Raw genomic sequence first — 15,835 nt, forward strand, 5'->3', positions numbered from 1 at the left:
ACAAAGAAAGCCTTGTAAAGGAGACTGCCAGAATGGAAACACAGTTCAGTGGAGGGACTGGAGAAGGTGGGGTTATTCTCATAAGAGGAGAGAACTTCAGGCGATTTGATAGAGGTGTTCAAAAGTCATGAAGAGTTTTGGTTGGGTAAATAAGGTGAAACCGTTTACATTGGTCGGAGGGTCGGTAACCAGAGAACACAGATTGAAGGTAATTGGCAAAGAATCGGAGGGAAGACGAGGAGAAAAACATTTTGTGCAGCGAGTTGTGATGGGGTATGTACTGCCTGAAAGAGCAGATACCCTAGTAACTTGACACTTGGAAAGGGGAACCTTTGCAGGACTATGGGGAGGAGCAGGAAAATGGGATGAATTGGTTAGCTCTTTGAAAAAACTGGCACGGGCCCGATGGGAAAAATGGCTTCTTCCTGCGCTGCATGATTCTATCTGAGGGTAGGGTTATAAAAGTTTCAAATTGCAGTAGGTCAGTAACACAAACAATGATTTTCTAATTCACATCAGCCAAACTATCTGAGGTAGCTGCCTTGTGACACACCAGATTCACACAGTAGCAGCTGATTCTATTTTATGTTTAAAATTGCTGAGTACAACGATCACAGAATTGTGAGATTTATTTAAGAGGAGAACGCTTTTGTATTTTGCTGCCATAAATTATGGGATTTTGAAAGGGTTGTTTAAGTGATTAGTTTGTCTTATAAAACATTCATGCTGGGAACATAGAATCCAATAAAATACTATCAGCTTTATCCCTCAGAAATAGTTCTTTGATTTGCATGCTGTCTGTTACAGAGCAGTGAAAGTGCTTTATTTAGCCATGTTGGCTTTTTAGATTGTTTAACTATTAAGAGACTCTTGTTGTGTGATTTATTTATACTAGCTGCTGCAGCTGCAGGAACTCCATCCACTGCCGAAAATCATCCTGGAATACAGGCAGGTGAGGTGTTCAGCGTAAAATAATAACATGACCAGCATGGACTCAATGGGCCGAATGGCCTCCTCCTGTGCCATTTTGACTCTATGACTGGTTGACAGCCTGACTGCAGGAGAGACGGTGCTGAACCTGGATAATGCTGCAGCTCCGGAATGGGGGGGTGGGACAGAAGCCCATTTCTCCTCATCCCGACCCCGTCCCAAAAACTTTGTCCTTTGCTTTTGGTTTTTGGGGACACCGGCACTGCAACATTCCCACCTGGAAAGAGATGCATAAAGAAGTGGGGAGTGTATGGAAGAAGAGTCTACTATATATAACTCCCACTCCCCCACCCCATCCCTGTGAGGCATAGTGATTGCTGCCAGAAATCTAATAGTATCAGTTCTGGCCCAAGTTCTTACTCCTCCACCCACACTCCACCAGATTTCCACTCCCTCACCCCACTCCCCAAAAGACCTCTGAAATTCTGGACTCTTTTAACCAAAGGAAGCTTTTTATTTATCATACACCTCCTCATAGACCTGCAATTTATTTCCTTTTCAAGCGTCTTAACTAATTCCCTTTTGAAAGTTAATATTGAACCTGCTTCCACAACTGTTTCAGGAAGCACAGCTCCAAACAACTCGCAGTGTAAAAAACATTCTTCTCATCTCCCCAGCAAGTATTGTTGTGGATTGTTGCTTTCAGCATAGGCATCTGTTGCCCAGCCTCTGTGGCTACTGGTCATCGAGGTGATGAATGCCGACCCACAGGAGATTTTATCGTTACCTGTCACCAGCTCGTGACTCTCAAGTGCGGTGATCGGTCTGGCGCCTTTATGTCACACTTGCAAACGTCCTTGAAGCAGAGCTTTGGGCATCCTACTGTTTAACAAAGTCTGGCTACCTCACCCTCTGGGGGAGACAGTGGCGTAGTGGGATTGTCGGTAACGAGTAATCAAGAGACCTAGGGTATCATAGAATCATAGAATTTACAGGGCAGAAGGGGGCCATTCCGCCCCTTGAGGCTGCATCAACCCTTGGAAAGAGTATCCCACCTAGGCCCATGCCCCCACCCTGTCCCCATAACCCAACCTAACCTTTTGGACACTAAAGGGCAATTTAGCACGGCCAATCCACCTAACCTGCACATCTTTGGATTGTGGGAGAAAACCGGAGCAGCCGGAGGAAACCCACGCAGACACTGGGAGAAAGTGCAAATTCCACACAGTCACCCAAGGGCGGAATTGAACCCAGGTACCTAGCGGTCAGGCAGCAGTGCTAACTACTGTGCCACCGTGCCACCCTAGCTGTATCAAAAGCTCTACCAAAACATTCCCTTCAGTTTATCTCTCTGTTTATCTCTCTCCTTGACTAAAATCTAGATGAAATAGAGGATTTACGTCTCTTAATTACCAGATAGTTGGAGGTTATTATAGAAATGAGCAGGGGAGAAATTGGACATCATTATGTACTGGATGCCAAATAGTAAAGAGAATCCCCAGTGAGCTGGACGTTCTCCTAAAGTAGGCCTTGGACACCCTGAATATGCAAATCACGGCCCTGATGCTGGTTTTTGGACCTCAATTTAAAGTCGGTCATCAACTGGTTGGGTCTGGCTGCCAACTCTGATTGGACCTATTTCTGGAGGTGTGATCACATGATCTTCTGCCTCCAACCATCCTGTCCCCACATTCCTGCCATTGGTTGCCAAACACATCCATCCTTATGTTGCCTACTTTCCCACAGCCAATCAGAATTTGAATAGACTCTTGAGTATCATATCTGATTAGGTGATACTTGACTGTTCGTCAAATATATCTGATAGTTTATAACTGATAAAGTGTTCATTTTTTGTTTTAAAAAAAAATGATGTAAGAGGGATGTAAACAAGATGAATGTGGTGTGCCACAGTGCTGGGGTGTCAACAGTTTACAATTTCTATAAATGGCTTGGATGAAGGCACCAAAGGTATGGTGGTTAAATTTGCTGATGACAGAAAGATGGGTTGGAAAGTAAGCTGCAAAGAGGAAATAAGGCGGCTACAAAAGCATATAGATAGGTTAAGTCAGAGGGCAAAGATATGGCAAATGGAGTAGAATGTGGGGAAATGTGATATGGTCAATTGCGGCAGTAAGAGTAAAAAAGAAACATATTGGCCGGGATTTTCCCTTCTGGGGACTAAGTGCCCACGTCGGCGGGAGAATCGGCAGCAACCCCTCCAGCGTCAACAGCCCTGGAAAGTGCGGAATTTTTGGGGCTAGGTGGACGCCGGAGGGGTGGCGGGATCTCGCGCATGCGCGAAACCGCCAGCATGGTTCCGCGCATGCGCAGACCAGCCGGCATATTTTGCCACATGCGCAGGGGGTTCTCTTCTCCACGCCGGCCATGGCGGAGCCCTACAGGGGCTGGCGCGGAAGGAAGACATGTCCCCCACGGAACAGGCCCGCCTACAGATCAGTGGTCTCCGATCGCGGGCCAGGCCCCCCCCCCCCCCCCCCCGAGGACCGCCCTCACCGACTTACCTGCCAGGTCCCGCCTGTACGTGAGTTGAGTGATTCACGACGGGCCAAAAACGGACGGCCACTCGGCCCATCGGGGCCTGGATAATCACTGGGGGTGACACTGCCAACGGCCATCGACCGGTTTGGCATGGATCCCGTCCCTGCCCAAAAAGCGGCGCCAGGGAATAAGCTTCGGGGCGGTGGGGCGGGATTCGTGTCGCCCCCGAGGATTCGCCGACCTGGCAGGGTTCGGTGAATCCCGCCCTTTATCTAAATGGTGAAAAACTGCAGAGCTCTGAATTGCAGAGGGATCTGGGTATTCAAGTGCATGAATTGGAAAAGGTTAGTATACAGGTACAGCGAGAAATTAGAACATTATTGTTTATTGCGAGTGGGTGAAAGGTTATATAGGGAAAAGGTGGGAATGTGGAGTTGACCTTACATAATCATAAATGTAGATCAGTAGGTCAGTCACGGTCTTATTGAATGGCAGAGCAGTCTCACAAACTGCTCCTAATTCGTATGTATAACCCGATGATCTCCACTTGGGTTTGCTCACAGCTGTGTCCTGAAGATTAACCGTTAATCCCGAGGGATTCCAAGGCAATCCTGGGGAAATGGCAACCCTCTGTTCTCATTGTCATACAATGACAGAATCACTACAGTGCAGAAGGAGTCCAAGCAGCGGCCCTTAAAGGAGAAAAGAAGTTGGGCTTTTCTCTCTTGCGTCTTGTACCAACTAAAGATTTGTTTTCTTTTTTAGATTCACAAGCTCAAGTCAACATATGTAGATGGACTCTTAGCCTGCATGAAGAAGGTAAATTGTGTATTGCAGATAAATGTTTGACAGAAACGGAGCACTGGAACAACAGTGTTGGCAGATGGCTGGTTACAGGCTGAATCTGAGTAGCAGCTTCATTATGAAAACACAGATAGGCCTAAAGGAGGTGTCTTACAAGTTAGATAACACAATTCTGAACAATGCCTCCCTCCCAGTTCTGAAGACCAATTCTGTCCTCGCCATGTATCCATAGGCGGGGCAGGATTTCCATTTCTGAGACTAAGTGCGGTGGCAGGGTGTTCTGGCAGCGCTCGTCCTGCCGGAAAGGCACAAGTCAGTATTCGGTTGAATAATCTGGCAGGTCAGGAGCTGATTCGTCCCTCACCGTCAGCTGGGGGGTTCAAAGGTCTGGGCACCACATTTAAATACCAGCCCAGCACACACATCTCATTCTCTCCAGCCTACCTGACTTCATGAGACTGGCAAACACGCCAGCCAGCAGGAAAAGACGTGTAGCCTCAAGAAGAAGGCAGCACCCCAATTCACCCATCAGGCCCTCGATGCCTTTGTGGGAGCTGAGACGGAGCTCAGCAGGGGGTCGGTCAGGGGACCAGGAAAGCCCGCACATCAGCAGCAGCACCCTCACTGTAGTCTGCACAGGAACAGGCCCTTCGGCCCTCCAAGCCTGCCCGTCTAAAGTAAAATCTTCTACATTTCTGGGGTCCGTATCCCTCTATTCCCATCCTATTCATGTATTTGTCAAGATGCCCCTTAAATGTCACTATCGTCCCTGTTTCCACCACCTCCTCCGGCAGCGAGTTCCAGGCACCCACTACCCTTTGTGTAAAAAACTTACCTCGTACATCTCCTCCAAACCTTGTCCCTCGCACCTTAGACCTATGCCCCTCTAACCTGGGAAAAAGCCTCTGACTATCCACTCTGTCAATGCCACTCATAATTTTGTCGACCCATCAGGTCGCCCCTCAACCTCCGTCGTTCCAGTGAGAACAAACCAAGTTTATTCAATCTCTTCTCATAGCTAATGCCCTCCATACCAGGCAACATCCTTGTAAATCTCTTCTGCACCCTCTCTAAAGCCTCCACATCCTTCTGGTAGTGTGGCGACTAGAATTGAACACTATACTCCAAGTGTGGCCTAACTAAGGTTCAATACAGCTGCAACATGACTTGACAATTCTTATACTCAATGCCCCGGCCAATGAAGGCAAGCATGCCGTATGCCTTCTTGACTACCTTCTCCACCTGTGTTGCCCCTTTCTGTGACCTGTGGACCTGTACACCTAGGTCTCTCTGACTGTCAGTGCTCTTGAGGGTTCTACCATTCACTGTATATGCCCTACCATGTATATTCCATAAACGTGAGATAAACAGCGCAAACAAAGGTGAATGTTTCACTATGTCTATCAACAGGACACAGCTGAATGTCCTTGCTAACAGCACCAAAACTGTAATAAAGTCATGATTAAGTGACCATTGTCTGAATGGACATTCCATCTGTCTACCAATAAAGATTATGACATTACCGATGGGACGCGATTGAATAGCTATGGTCTCGAGCCTATTTCTTTGTACCATATGTAAATAATTTACTGGTGTGTGTGACTAAGAAACTATTATCTTTACGAGAAGTTATGAGAAATTGATTGATTGATTGATTGATTTTTATTGTCCCATGTACCGAAGTACAGTGAAAAGTATTTTTCTGCGGCCAAGGGAACGTACACAGTACGTACATAGTAGACAAAAGAATAATTAACAGAGAACATTGATGAATGGTACATCGACAAACAGTGATTGGTTACAGTGCGAGACAAGGGCCAAACAAGAGCAGCATAGGGCATCGTGAATAGTGTTCTTACAGGGAACAGATCTGTCCGAGGGGGGATTTGTTGAGGAGTCTTGTAGCTGTGGGGAAGAAGCTGTTCCTGTGTCTGGATGTGCGGGTCTTCAGACTTCTGTATCTTCTGCCTGATGGAAGGGTCTGGAAGAAGGCAAAGGGTGGGAGGGGTCTCTGGCAATGCTGTCTGCCTTCCTGAGGCAGCGGGAGGTGTAGACAGAATCAATGGGAGGGTGGCAAGCTTGTGTGATACGTTGGGCTGAGTTCACCACACTCTGCAGTTTCTTGCCATCTTGGACCGAGCAGTTGCCATACCAGGCTGTGATACAGCCAGATAGGATGCTCTCTATGGCACATCTGTAGAAGATTGTGAGAATCGATGCAGATATGCCGAATTTCTTTAGCTTCTGTAGGAAGTAGAGACATTGTTGGGCTTTCTTGACTGTTGCATCAACGTGAATGGACCAGGTCAGACTGTTGGTGATGGTGACCTCCAGGAACTTAAAGCTATCGACATCTTCACTTCAGAGCCATTGTTGTAGACGGGAGAGTGTGACGTGCTGTGCTTCCTGAAGTCAATGATCAGTTCCTTGGTCTTTCCGACAATTAGAGAGAGGTTGTTTTCGATACACCATAAAACCAAGTGATTTATCTCCCTCCTGTAGTCTGATTAGTTGTTGTTTGAGATACGACCCACTCTGAGGCATCCTCCTCAGAGATGAGGTTGGAGGTGGTTTGTGGCTGGTCTTCATTATGACCTCCTTCCTTTTCTTGTTGGTACCTGGTAAGAGTCCATCCTGTTTATTTCCCTTCTTCCTGTTTCATTTATTTTACTATTTTTGGTCCATGGACCCATAATCAGGATATGCCTTTGAGCAGAAGGGTCAGTTGAAACAGCCTGCTTGTTAGGACACTGTGTTCCCAGGTTTTGTTTCTGGAGAGGAAGCCAAACTCCTTGGCACAGGCTGAATCCTAGGAACCGGTTTTGGAGGAAACTGTTTTGATTGATTAACTAGTAACTGGTGGATTGGCCAGGGACTGTGTTCTGCCTGACAACGATCTGTAATTGATTCCTGCCTGATGCTTTGAGAGAACTGGGGCAGAAGTGTTTCGACCTTGGAAGTGAAAGGAACGTACTCTCTCTCTCCTGCTGCTGAAGTGAAAGAACTGCTTTATTATTCTAAAACCAGTCAGTGGCCAGCACATCTTTGCTGTGAACTTGAAATGATGAGGAGTCTGCAGGGAAGATAGACAACCTTGTCAGAGAAAACCATCTCAAGCCTAGAAGGAAGAAGTATCAAAACGAAGGGCAGCACAGTAGCATTGTGGATAGCAGAATCGCTTCACAGCTCCAGGGTCCCAGGTTCGATTCTGGCTTGGGTCACTGTCTGTGCGGAGTCTGCACATCCTCCCCGTGTGTGCGTGGGTTTCCTCCGGGTGCTCCGGTTTCCTCCCACAGTCACAAAGATGTGCAGGTTAGGTGGATTGGCCATGGTAAATTGCCCTTAGTGTCCAAAATTGCCCTCAGTGTTGGGTGGGGTTACTGGGTTATGGGGATAGGGTGGAGGTGTTGACCTTGGGTAGGGTGCTCTTTCCAAGAGCCGGTGCAGACTCGATGGGCCGAATGGCCTCCTTCTGCACTGTAAATTCTAAGAATTCTATGAAAGCCGGACTTCAGAAAGAGGCTCCTTAGAAGTCATCCCAGAACATCAAAGATCTTTGTCCTTTTATTTTATTTATTATTTTCTTTCCCATTCCACCATCCTTTCCCCTCTGTGTTGTTTGTCTGTGTGTGCAGAGAATAGGGGTTGTTAGGAAGGGGGGTTTTGGGAAAGGGGTAGTAGATAGTTACATTTTCTGTCTGCTTAATTATAATGCTGTACACAATAACTGCAGTTTTTTGGGCTCAAACAAATACCTTGCTTATTTTAAATAAAATCTTATTTCAACTGTGTTGCGATCCCGAGTCAATTGGGGCTTGGGGCTAGAATTGATTACACACTAATCCAGAGTGCCATGACAACCTGGATTGGAGAAAAGCGAATGCCTAAACAGGCTCCATATTTAAACAGGCTGCAGATGTATTACTCTGTGGGCACAGCTGACAACTCCAGACTGGAGGCATTCTCCCTAGCTTCCTGGGGATCATATTTCACCTTCAGCACACACAGTGTCCTCCTCCTCCCTGGCTATCTCTGCAGCCTGCTCCTCATACAAGGTGAGTGTAGAGCGTTAACAATTATACTCAAAGACGAGAAACTAGTACAATAGAGGCTTTATTGCTGTGCGATGCTATTCCTCCATCTGCAACTGTAAACTAAGATCTGAGTGACTCACACGCATATTTATACACAATAGGCAGGGGCTTACCGGAGGAACCTGTATTACAGGTACAGGCATACATCCCCCTACTGCAAGTACACATAACTACAGTGGTTATATCACCACATTCACCCCCTGTAAAAAATGAGTCCGGCTGGGGTGACGTGTAACTATAGTACAAAGGATGAGCTATTTACAAGAGGGTCCAAACAAGGAAAACCAAGAGTCCATCCGGTTAGCAGGTTACAGGTTGAGCCGAATCGGCGGTCGAACGTTCCGCTGTGATCGGCGTAGCTGTGGTGGCGACGATGGTGCAGGTGTTGGTGCTGGCTGCTGGCGGGATGACTCCGAGAGCGAGCCAAAATCTTCCGTGTCCTCCAGTGTGGGCAAGGGGACGAGGGATGGACCTGGTGGGGACGAATAGGGGGGCTCTGGGGAAAAGGAGGTTGGCGCGGGGGGAAAAGGGGGCATGGGCATGGGATCGGCACCTGAGGGAGCCAGGTCCCGGAGCGAAACTGTCCTGGCGGCCGTCGGGGAACTCCACGTAGGCATACTGAGGGTTGGCGTGGAGAAGGCGTACTTTGTCCACCAGGGGTTCCGCCTTGTGGTGCCGGACATGCCTATGGAGAAGGACTGGGCCCGGAGTCGTGAGCCACGTCGGGAGCGACACCCCAGATGTGGACTTCCTAGGGAAGGCAAAAACACGCTCATCGGGTGTACTGTTAGTTGCGGTGCACAGTAGCGACCGAATGGAATGGAGCGCGTCAGGGAGGACCTGCTGCCAGCAAGCGGCTGGGAGGTTCCTGGACCGTAGGGCCCGCTGAACGGCCCTCCATACCGTCCCATTCTCCTTCTCTACCTGCCCGTTTCCCTGAGGGTTGTAGCTGGTCGTCCTGCTGGAGGTGATACCCCTGCTGAGCAGGAAATGACGCAGCTCATTGCTCATGAACGAGGTTCCCTGTCACTGTGGATGTAGTTGGGGAAACCGAACAGGGCGAAAATGGAATCCAGGGCCTTGATGACGGTGGCAGACGTCATATCCGGGCATGGGATGGCGAAGGGGAACCTAGAAAATTCATCGACCACACTAAGGATGTAGGTGTTGCGGTCGGTGGAGGGAAGGGGCCCTTTGAAGTCCACGCTGAGGCGTTCAAAGGGGCGGGACGCTTTCACCAGGCGCGCGCGATTTGGCCGGTAGAACTGCGGCTTGCACTCGGCACAGATCTGGCAGTCTCTGGTGACTCTCCGTACGTCCTCGACGGAGTAGGGCAGATTGCGGGCTTTGATTAGATGATACAAGCGAGTGACCCCCGGATGGCAAAGGCTGTCGTGCAGGGCACGGAGCTGGTTCACTTGTGCTCTGGCACATGTAACTCGGGAGAGGGCGTCTGGGGGCTCGTTGAGCTTGCCGGGGCGATACAAGATCTCATAGTTAAAGGTGGAGAGCTCGATTCTCCACCACAAGATTTTGTCATTCTTGATCTTGCCCCGCTGCGTGTTGTTGAACATGAAGGCTACCGACCGTTGGTCAGTGAGGAGAGTGAATCTCCTGCCGGCCAGGTAATGCCTCCAGTGCCGCACCTCTTCAACGATTGCCTGGGCCTCCTTTTCAACAGAGGAGTGTCGAATTTCGGAGGCGTGGAGGGTGCGGGAAAAGAATGCCACGGGTCTGCCTGCCTGATTCAGCGTGGCGGCAAGTGCGACATCTGAAGCGTCGCTTTCTACTTGGAAAGGCAGTGTCTCGTCTACTGCGTGCATCCCCGCCCTGGCTATGTCAGATCGAATGCGGGCGAAGGCCTGTTGTGCCTCGGCCGAGAGGGGAAAATGTGTGGACTGGATAAGTGGGCGGGCCTTGTCCGCGTATTGTGGGACCTACTGGGCGTAATAAGAAAAGAACCCAAGGCAGCGTTTGAGGGCCCTGGGGCAGTGGGGGAGTGGAAGCTCCATGAGGGGGCGCATGCGGTCGGGGTCGGGCCCCAGTAGTCCGTTTTGGACTACGCAGCCGAGGATGGCTAAGCGGTCTGTGCGGAACACGCACTTCTCCTTGTACGTGAGACTAAGGAGAGATGCGGTGTGGAGGAATTTAGAAAGGTTGGCATCATGGTCCTGCTGGTCATAGCCGCAGATGGTGACATTGTCAAGGTACGGGTAGGTGGCCTGCAGTCCATACCGGTCAACCATTCGGTCCATTTCTCATTGAAATACCGAGACTCCATTCGTGACGCCGAAGGGAACGGTAAGAAATTAGTACAGATGACCGTCTGCCTCGAAGGCAGTGTAGGGACGGTCCGATTTACGGATGGGGAGCTGGTGGTAGGCGGATTTCAGGTCAATAGTAGAGAAGACCCGGTACTGTGCAATCTGATTGACCATATCAGAAATGTGGGGGAAGGGGTACGTGTCGAGCTGCGTGTACCGGTTGATCGTCTGGCTGTAGTCCACGACCATCCTGTGCTTCTCCCCGGTCTTAACCACTACCACCTGGGCTCTCCAAGGCCTGTTGCTGGCCTCGATGATACCCTCCCGAAGCAGCCGCTGGACTTCGGACCTGATGAAGGCCTTGTCCTGGTGCTGTACTGTCTGCTCCTGGTGGCGACGGGCTTGCAATCTGTGGTCAGATTGGCAAAGAGTGAGGGAGGCTCGACCTTGAGGGTCGCGAGGCCGCAAACGGTGAGGGGAGGTAGGGGTCCGCCGAATTTGAGGGTGAGGCTCTGGAGATTGCACTGGAAATCCAGGCCTAGTAAGAGTGACGCGCAGAGGTTGGGGAGAATGTACAGACGGAAACGGTCGAATTCCACGCCCTGTACAGTAAGTTTAACCAGGCAGGAGCCCCGGATCGGGACAGAGTGGGAACCGGAGGCGAGAGAGATCTGCCGGTTGGCGGGATGGACCGCAAGGGAATAGCGCCTTGCCGTGTCCGGGTGGACGAAGCTCTCGGTGCTCCCGGAGTCGATGAGGCAGAAGGTCACGTGGCCGTTGACCAGCACCGATGTGGAAGAGGGTGCCAGGTTGCGAGGACGGGACTGGTCGAGCGTAACGGAGGCGAGTAGCGGGCGATCGGTGGTCGAGTCAGATGAGTCCGACGAGGAGTGGTAGTGACCCGTGTCCCGTGGCCCCGTCCCGGGGAGGACAAAATGGCGGCATCTGGAGTACCTCTGGGTAAAATAGCGACGCCCATGGAGCGCATATTGTGGGGTCGGGACAAAATGGCGGCGCCCATGGAACGCACATGGCGGTGGTGGATGAAGATGGCGGCGCCCATGGAGCGCACGTGGCAGGGGCGGCGAATGATGGCGGCGCCCACTGATCGCACGTGGGGTCGGGGGAAGTGGACGGCGGGGCCCATTGAGCGAGCGGCTGAGGCGAGGGGACCGGGGGCGCGATAGCGGCAACCGTCCGGGACTGACACACCGCTGCAAAGTGGCCTTTCTAGCCACAAGCTTTGCAGGTCGCGGTGCGGGTCGGGCAGCGCTGGCGGGGGTGCTTCTGCTGACCGCAGAAGTAACAGTGGGGACCCCCAGGGAGCGCAGTGCAGCGGGCAGTGCAGGCATAGTGCGCGAGGGCGGTTGCTGGGGGGGGCCGTTTGCGGGGTCCACAAGGTGTAGGACGGGTGGGCCTGGGGGGCCGTTTGCGGGGTCCACGAGGGGTAGGACGAGTGGGCCGAGTGGATAGCGGAGTAAGATCGCGCACTACGGGAGGCGGCCGTCATGGAAAGCGCCAGGGCCTTTGCGGCCGCGAGGTCGGGGGCGGCCCCTTCCAGCAGTCGTTGCCGGATGGGGTCCGATGCAATGTCTTTAACAAAGGCATCGCGCATGAGTAAGTCAGAGTGTTCCGTGGCTGTGAGGGCCCGGCAGTCGCAGTCTCGTACCAGAGGTATAAGGGCCCTCCAGAAGTCCTCAATCGACTCACCCGGCTGCTGGACGCGAGTAGAGAGTTGATGCCTCCCAAACAGGGTGTTCGCCGACTGTACGTAGTTCTCCTTGAGCAGTTCCATAGCTGTGGTGTAGTCAGTCGCATCTCGAATTAGCGGAAAGACACTGGAGCTAAGTCTGGAGTACAGGAGTTGCTTTTTCTGAGCCTCCGTCGCGGGAGGGTCCGCTGAAGAGATGTAGGCCTCGAAGACTGCCAGCCAGTGAACAAAGTCTTTTCTGGCGTGAGGCGACTGCGGATCCAGCTGCAGACGGTCAGGCTTGATTCTGATGTCCATGGTGAACGGAAAATCACACAGCAATAAATTGTAGTGCTAACAATTATACTCAAAGACGAGAGACAAGTACAATAGAGGCTTTATTGCTGTGCGATGCTATTCCTCCATCTGCAACTGTAAACTAAGGTCTGAGTGACTCACACGCATATTTATACACAAGCTCCCTGTGGGCGGAGCTAACCGGCAGGGGCTTACCGGAGGAACCTGTATTACAGGTACAGGCATACATCCCCCTACTGCAAGTACACATAACTACAGTGGTTATATCACCATAGTGAGGTCTCGAATGTCTGGAATTCCACATTCGGTGTGGGAGTGCTCCCGCTTATTGTGGGCGTTCTTGACCTGCAGAAAGGCAGAAGGATTGATTGTGATCCCCAATGGTTGCATGAGTAGTTCAGGAGCATGCTTGCCTCTGGCGGCTGCTGAACCCTCCCCAGTAAGTGATTAACAAGCAGGATGTTAGAAGACTAACATCTTTCCAGCATCAACTGTTAGAAGAGTGAGAGCATCAAGTGGCTGGTGCACATTCAGCGCAGAGATCTCATCTGCTGCTGAATGTGGAACTCAAACTCTTGTCAAACATCCTTGTGTACTTGCACACTTTGACTGCCTGGCCCCTTTATGGGTGCCAGTCCTCAGTGAGTAAATGGTGCCACTCACCCTGGTGGAGCACAGCAGACCATTGTTCTGCTGGGCATTTCTTTGGCAGGGCCCACGGGTGCTAAACACCCCTGTGACCTCCTCCAGGCTGCCATGGTTGGACGGGAAGACTTTCTGCTACCATCCCAGGGAAAGAGGAGCTTCGCTTTTCCTGGACATTTAGTGGAGAATCTCCAGGGAGGCTTTGCTGAACCATGGGGTTGTTTCGTCTGGGACGTTCTCACTGCTGTGCAGTGGGTGAATGGCTGTCTGGTTCCCTTTCAACATGGCGCACAGGCCTTCGGCCCCATGAAACACTGGCAGGGATGCGGAGTTCCTACTCGTACCCACCACGTGATTCGGCATGCTCCTCATAGATGCATAGGTAATGAGATGAACTGCGCAAGGTGGTTTATGGTCAGCCAGTCAACCTACCCCAGCAGAAATCATTCTGACTTCCGCCTCCGACCTTAGACTCCAGAGCAGAAGATTCCAGTAAATACCTCTGACAGTGCAGCACTCCCTTAGTACTGCGCTAGAATGTCAGCCATGGCTCTGGAATGAGATACGGACCCATACCTTCCACCTTAGAAGCTGTTATGGTAGCATAGTGGGTAGCACTATTGTTTCACAGAACCAGGGTCCCAGGTTCGATTCCCGGCTTGGGTCACTGTCTGTGTGGAGTCTGCACGTTCTCCCCGTGTCTGCGTGGGTTTCCTCCGGATGCTCCGGTTTCCTCCCACAAGTCCCGAAAGACGTGCTGTTAGGTTATTTGGACATTCTGAATTCTCCGTCCGTGTACCCGAACAGGCGCCGGAATGTGGCGACTAGGGGCTTTTCACAGTAACTTAATTGCAGTGTTAATGTTAGCCTACTCGTGACAATAAAGATTATTAAAAAAAGGTTATTATTATTAGTACGCTAACTATTGAGCTACAGCTGATACTATAGCTGCCCGTTAAAAGTAATTAACTGGCTGTGAAGCACTTTGGGATGTCCCAAGGATTTATAAACGCAACTTCTTTCTTTACTAAAACCATTACAAAAGTTCAACTTCAGTTCAATGGCATATTCCAATTGCCGCTTTTGATTTAACGATTAAAGGCTGAAAACTGACAACGGATGCAATAACATGTTGAGTTAAAAGGACAGATGAGGGTTTTGGGTGTACATTAAGTATCTATAAATTACCTCTTTGTGAGCAGTGATGAAAAAATCATCAGTCTGAAATGTTAACTCTGCTTCTATTCCCACTGGTGCCACCAGATGTGCTGGGCATTCCTCACATTTTCTTTTTTATTTCAGATTTTCCCATCTTTTCTCTTTCCAATGCCGAATAATCTGCTGTGCTCTAAACCCTTTCTCGATGTTACTTCAGGTTTCCCGCACCGACAATTTTGTCCTCCTTGTTTGATGGTTAGTGTCTTGTTAGCTGTTAACTTCTTTACCTGGAGACTAAATCCTTTCCTTCATTATGCAGGGTTTTGTCTCCCCTACGTGGAATCAGACCGGTACTGTAAGCGGGAGACTATCGGCCAAGCATCCAGTAAGTGCATTCATCATGTGGCTTCCTTCCTTTCTCTCTTCGAGGGTTATGTGGGTCATCCTCCAGCAATCGGTCTCTTTATTACAGAGAGAATTATACCAGGGCTGAATAATTTATCATTGGCAAATGTCCTTTTAAGATAAATCAGTCTCTTGCTATTAAAGGTTTGACTAGTAACCAAGACAGGAATGATGAGATGTTTTCACTGTGTAGTGTGTATCTGGGGGGGGGGGGGGGGGGGGTTTGCTGGTTGTGGGAGGGGGGAGGGGGTGCTGGTTGTCGGAGGGGACACAATTAATCCATACTTTCGTTTTTTTACGTGTACCTTCAATTGCAAATTGCTCGTAAATTTAAGTGGTCCAATTTCAGATATAGTTATCAATGAAGCAACACCGCTAAAGATAGCCTTCTCTCAGCCTCCAGCCCCACAATTACTAAAATAAAAGAGCTAATAAATGTGTGTTTCTTGGTTGCACTGTTGGGCCTGAAGGCTACACATGACCCATAATGAGTGTCTCTGAAACAGAGGACCAGACGCTGATTATCAGCATAATATGGTGTTACACTTCTGGGTACTGTGACAACGTGCACTTTTTACATACATGTTATAGTCTGGAGCTATGGACGGGGTCGGGAGAAGCTCCAACATTCTTTCCACCGCATGGCTGAACAGGAACCTCTCCCACTCTTGCTCCCTGCCATTGGCATGTATTGGAAGGATTTCCAGGTTGATACTCGATCGGTTGCACCACATTATGAGCACACCTTTGGAAATCACGTCCTGGGGTGGGACTTGAACACAGAGCTTCTGGCTCAGAGAGAGGGACACTACCCACTGCGCCACAACAACTCCGTGGCTATATGTATGGGTACCTTTTTAATGTATCGTGAGAACAGAATATTATCCTATATCAATCAAAATTGGAATGTGTTTAGAAGCTCAGAGGGTTGAGGTTGAATACGCAGGTGAGGTGGGAGATGGAATCAGTACATCGCTGAGAGTTTCTTGGCAGGAACTGGACAGGAAGTTACTGTGCACAGAGAGAGT

At 50.1% G+C, this 15,835-nt stretch overlaps 1 protein-coding gene across 3 annotated transcripts in view; it reads left to right on the plus strand.

The window, feature by feature from the left end:
- Positions 1–15,835, plus strand: part of poln (polymerase (DNA directed) nu) — a 479,439-nt gene that overhangs the window by 189,430 nt on the left and 274,174 nt on the right. For all 3 annotated transcript variants that reach the window (XM_038805894.1, XM_038805895.1, XM_038805896.1), the window contains 3 exons: positions 896–952; positions 4,195–4,248; positions 14,722–14,787. In XM_038805894.1, coding sequence (XP_038661822.1) covers positions 896–952; positions 4,195–4,248; positions 14,722–14,787 — 177 coding nt within the window. The remainder of the gene's footprint in view (positions 1–895; positions 953–4,194; positions 4,249–14,721; positions 14,788–15,835) is intronic.

This window comes from Scyliorhinus canicula, chromosome 8 (genome assembly GCF_902713615.1).
Source record: "Scyliorhinus canicula chromosome 8, sScyCan1.1, whole genome shotgun sequence".
Lineage (NCBI taxonomy): Eukaryota > Metazoa > Chordata > Chondrichthyes > Carcharhiniformes > Scyliorhinidae > Scyliorhinus > Scyliorhinus canicula.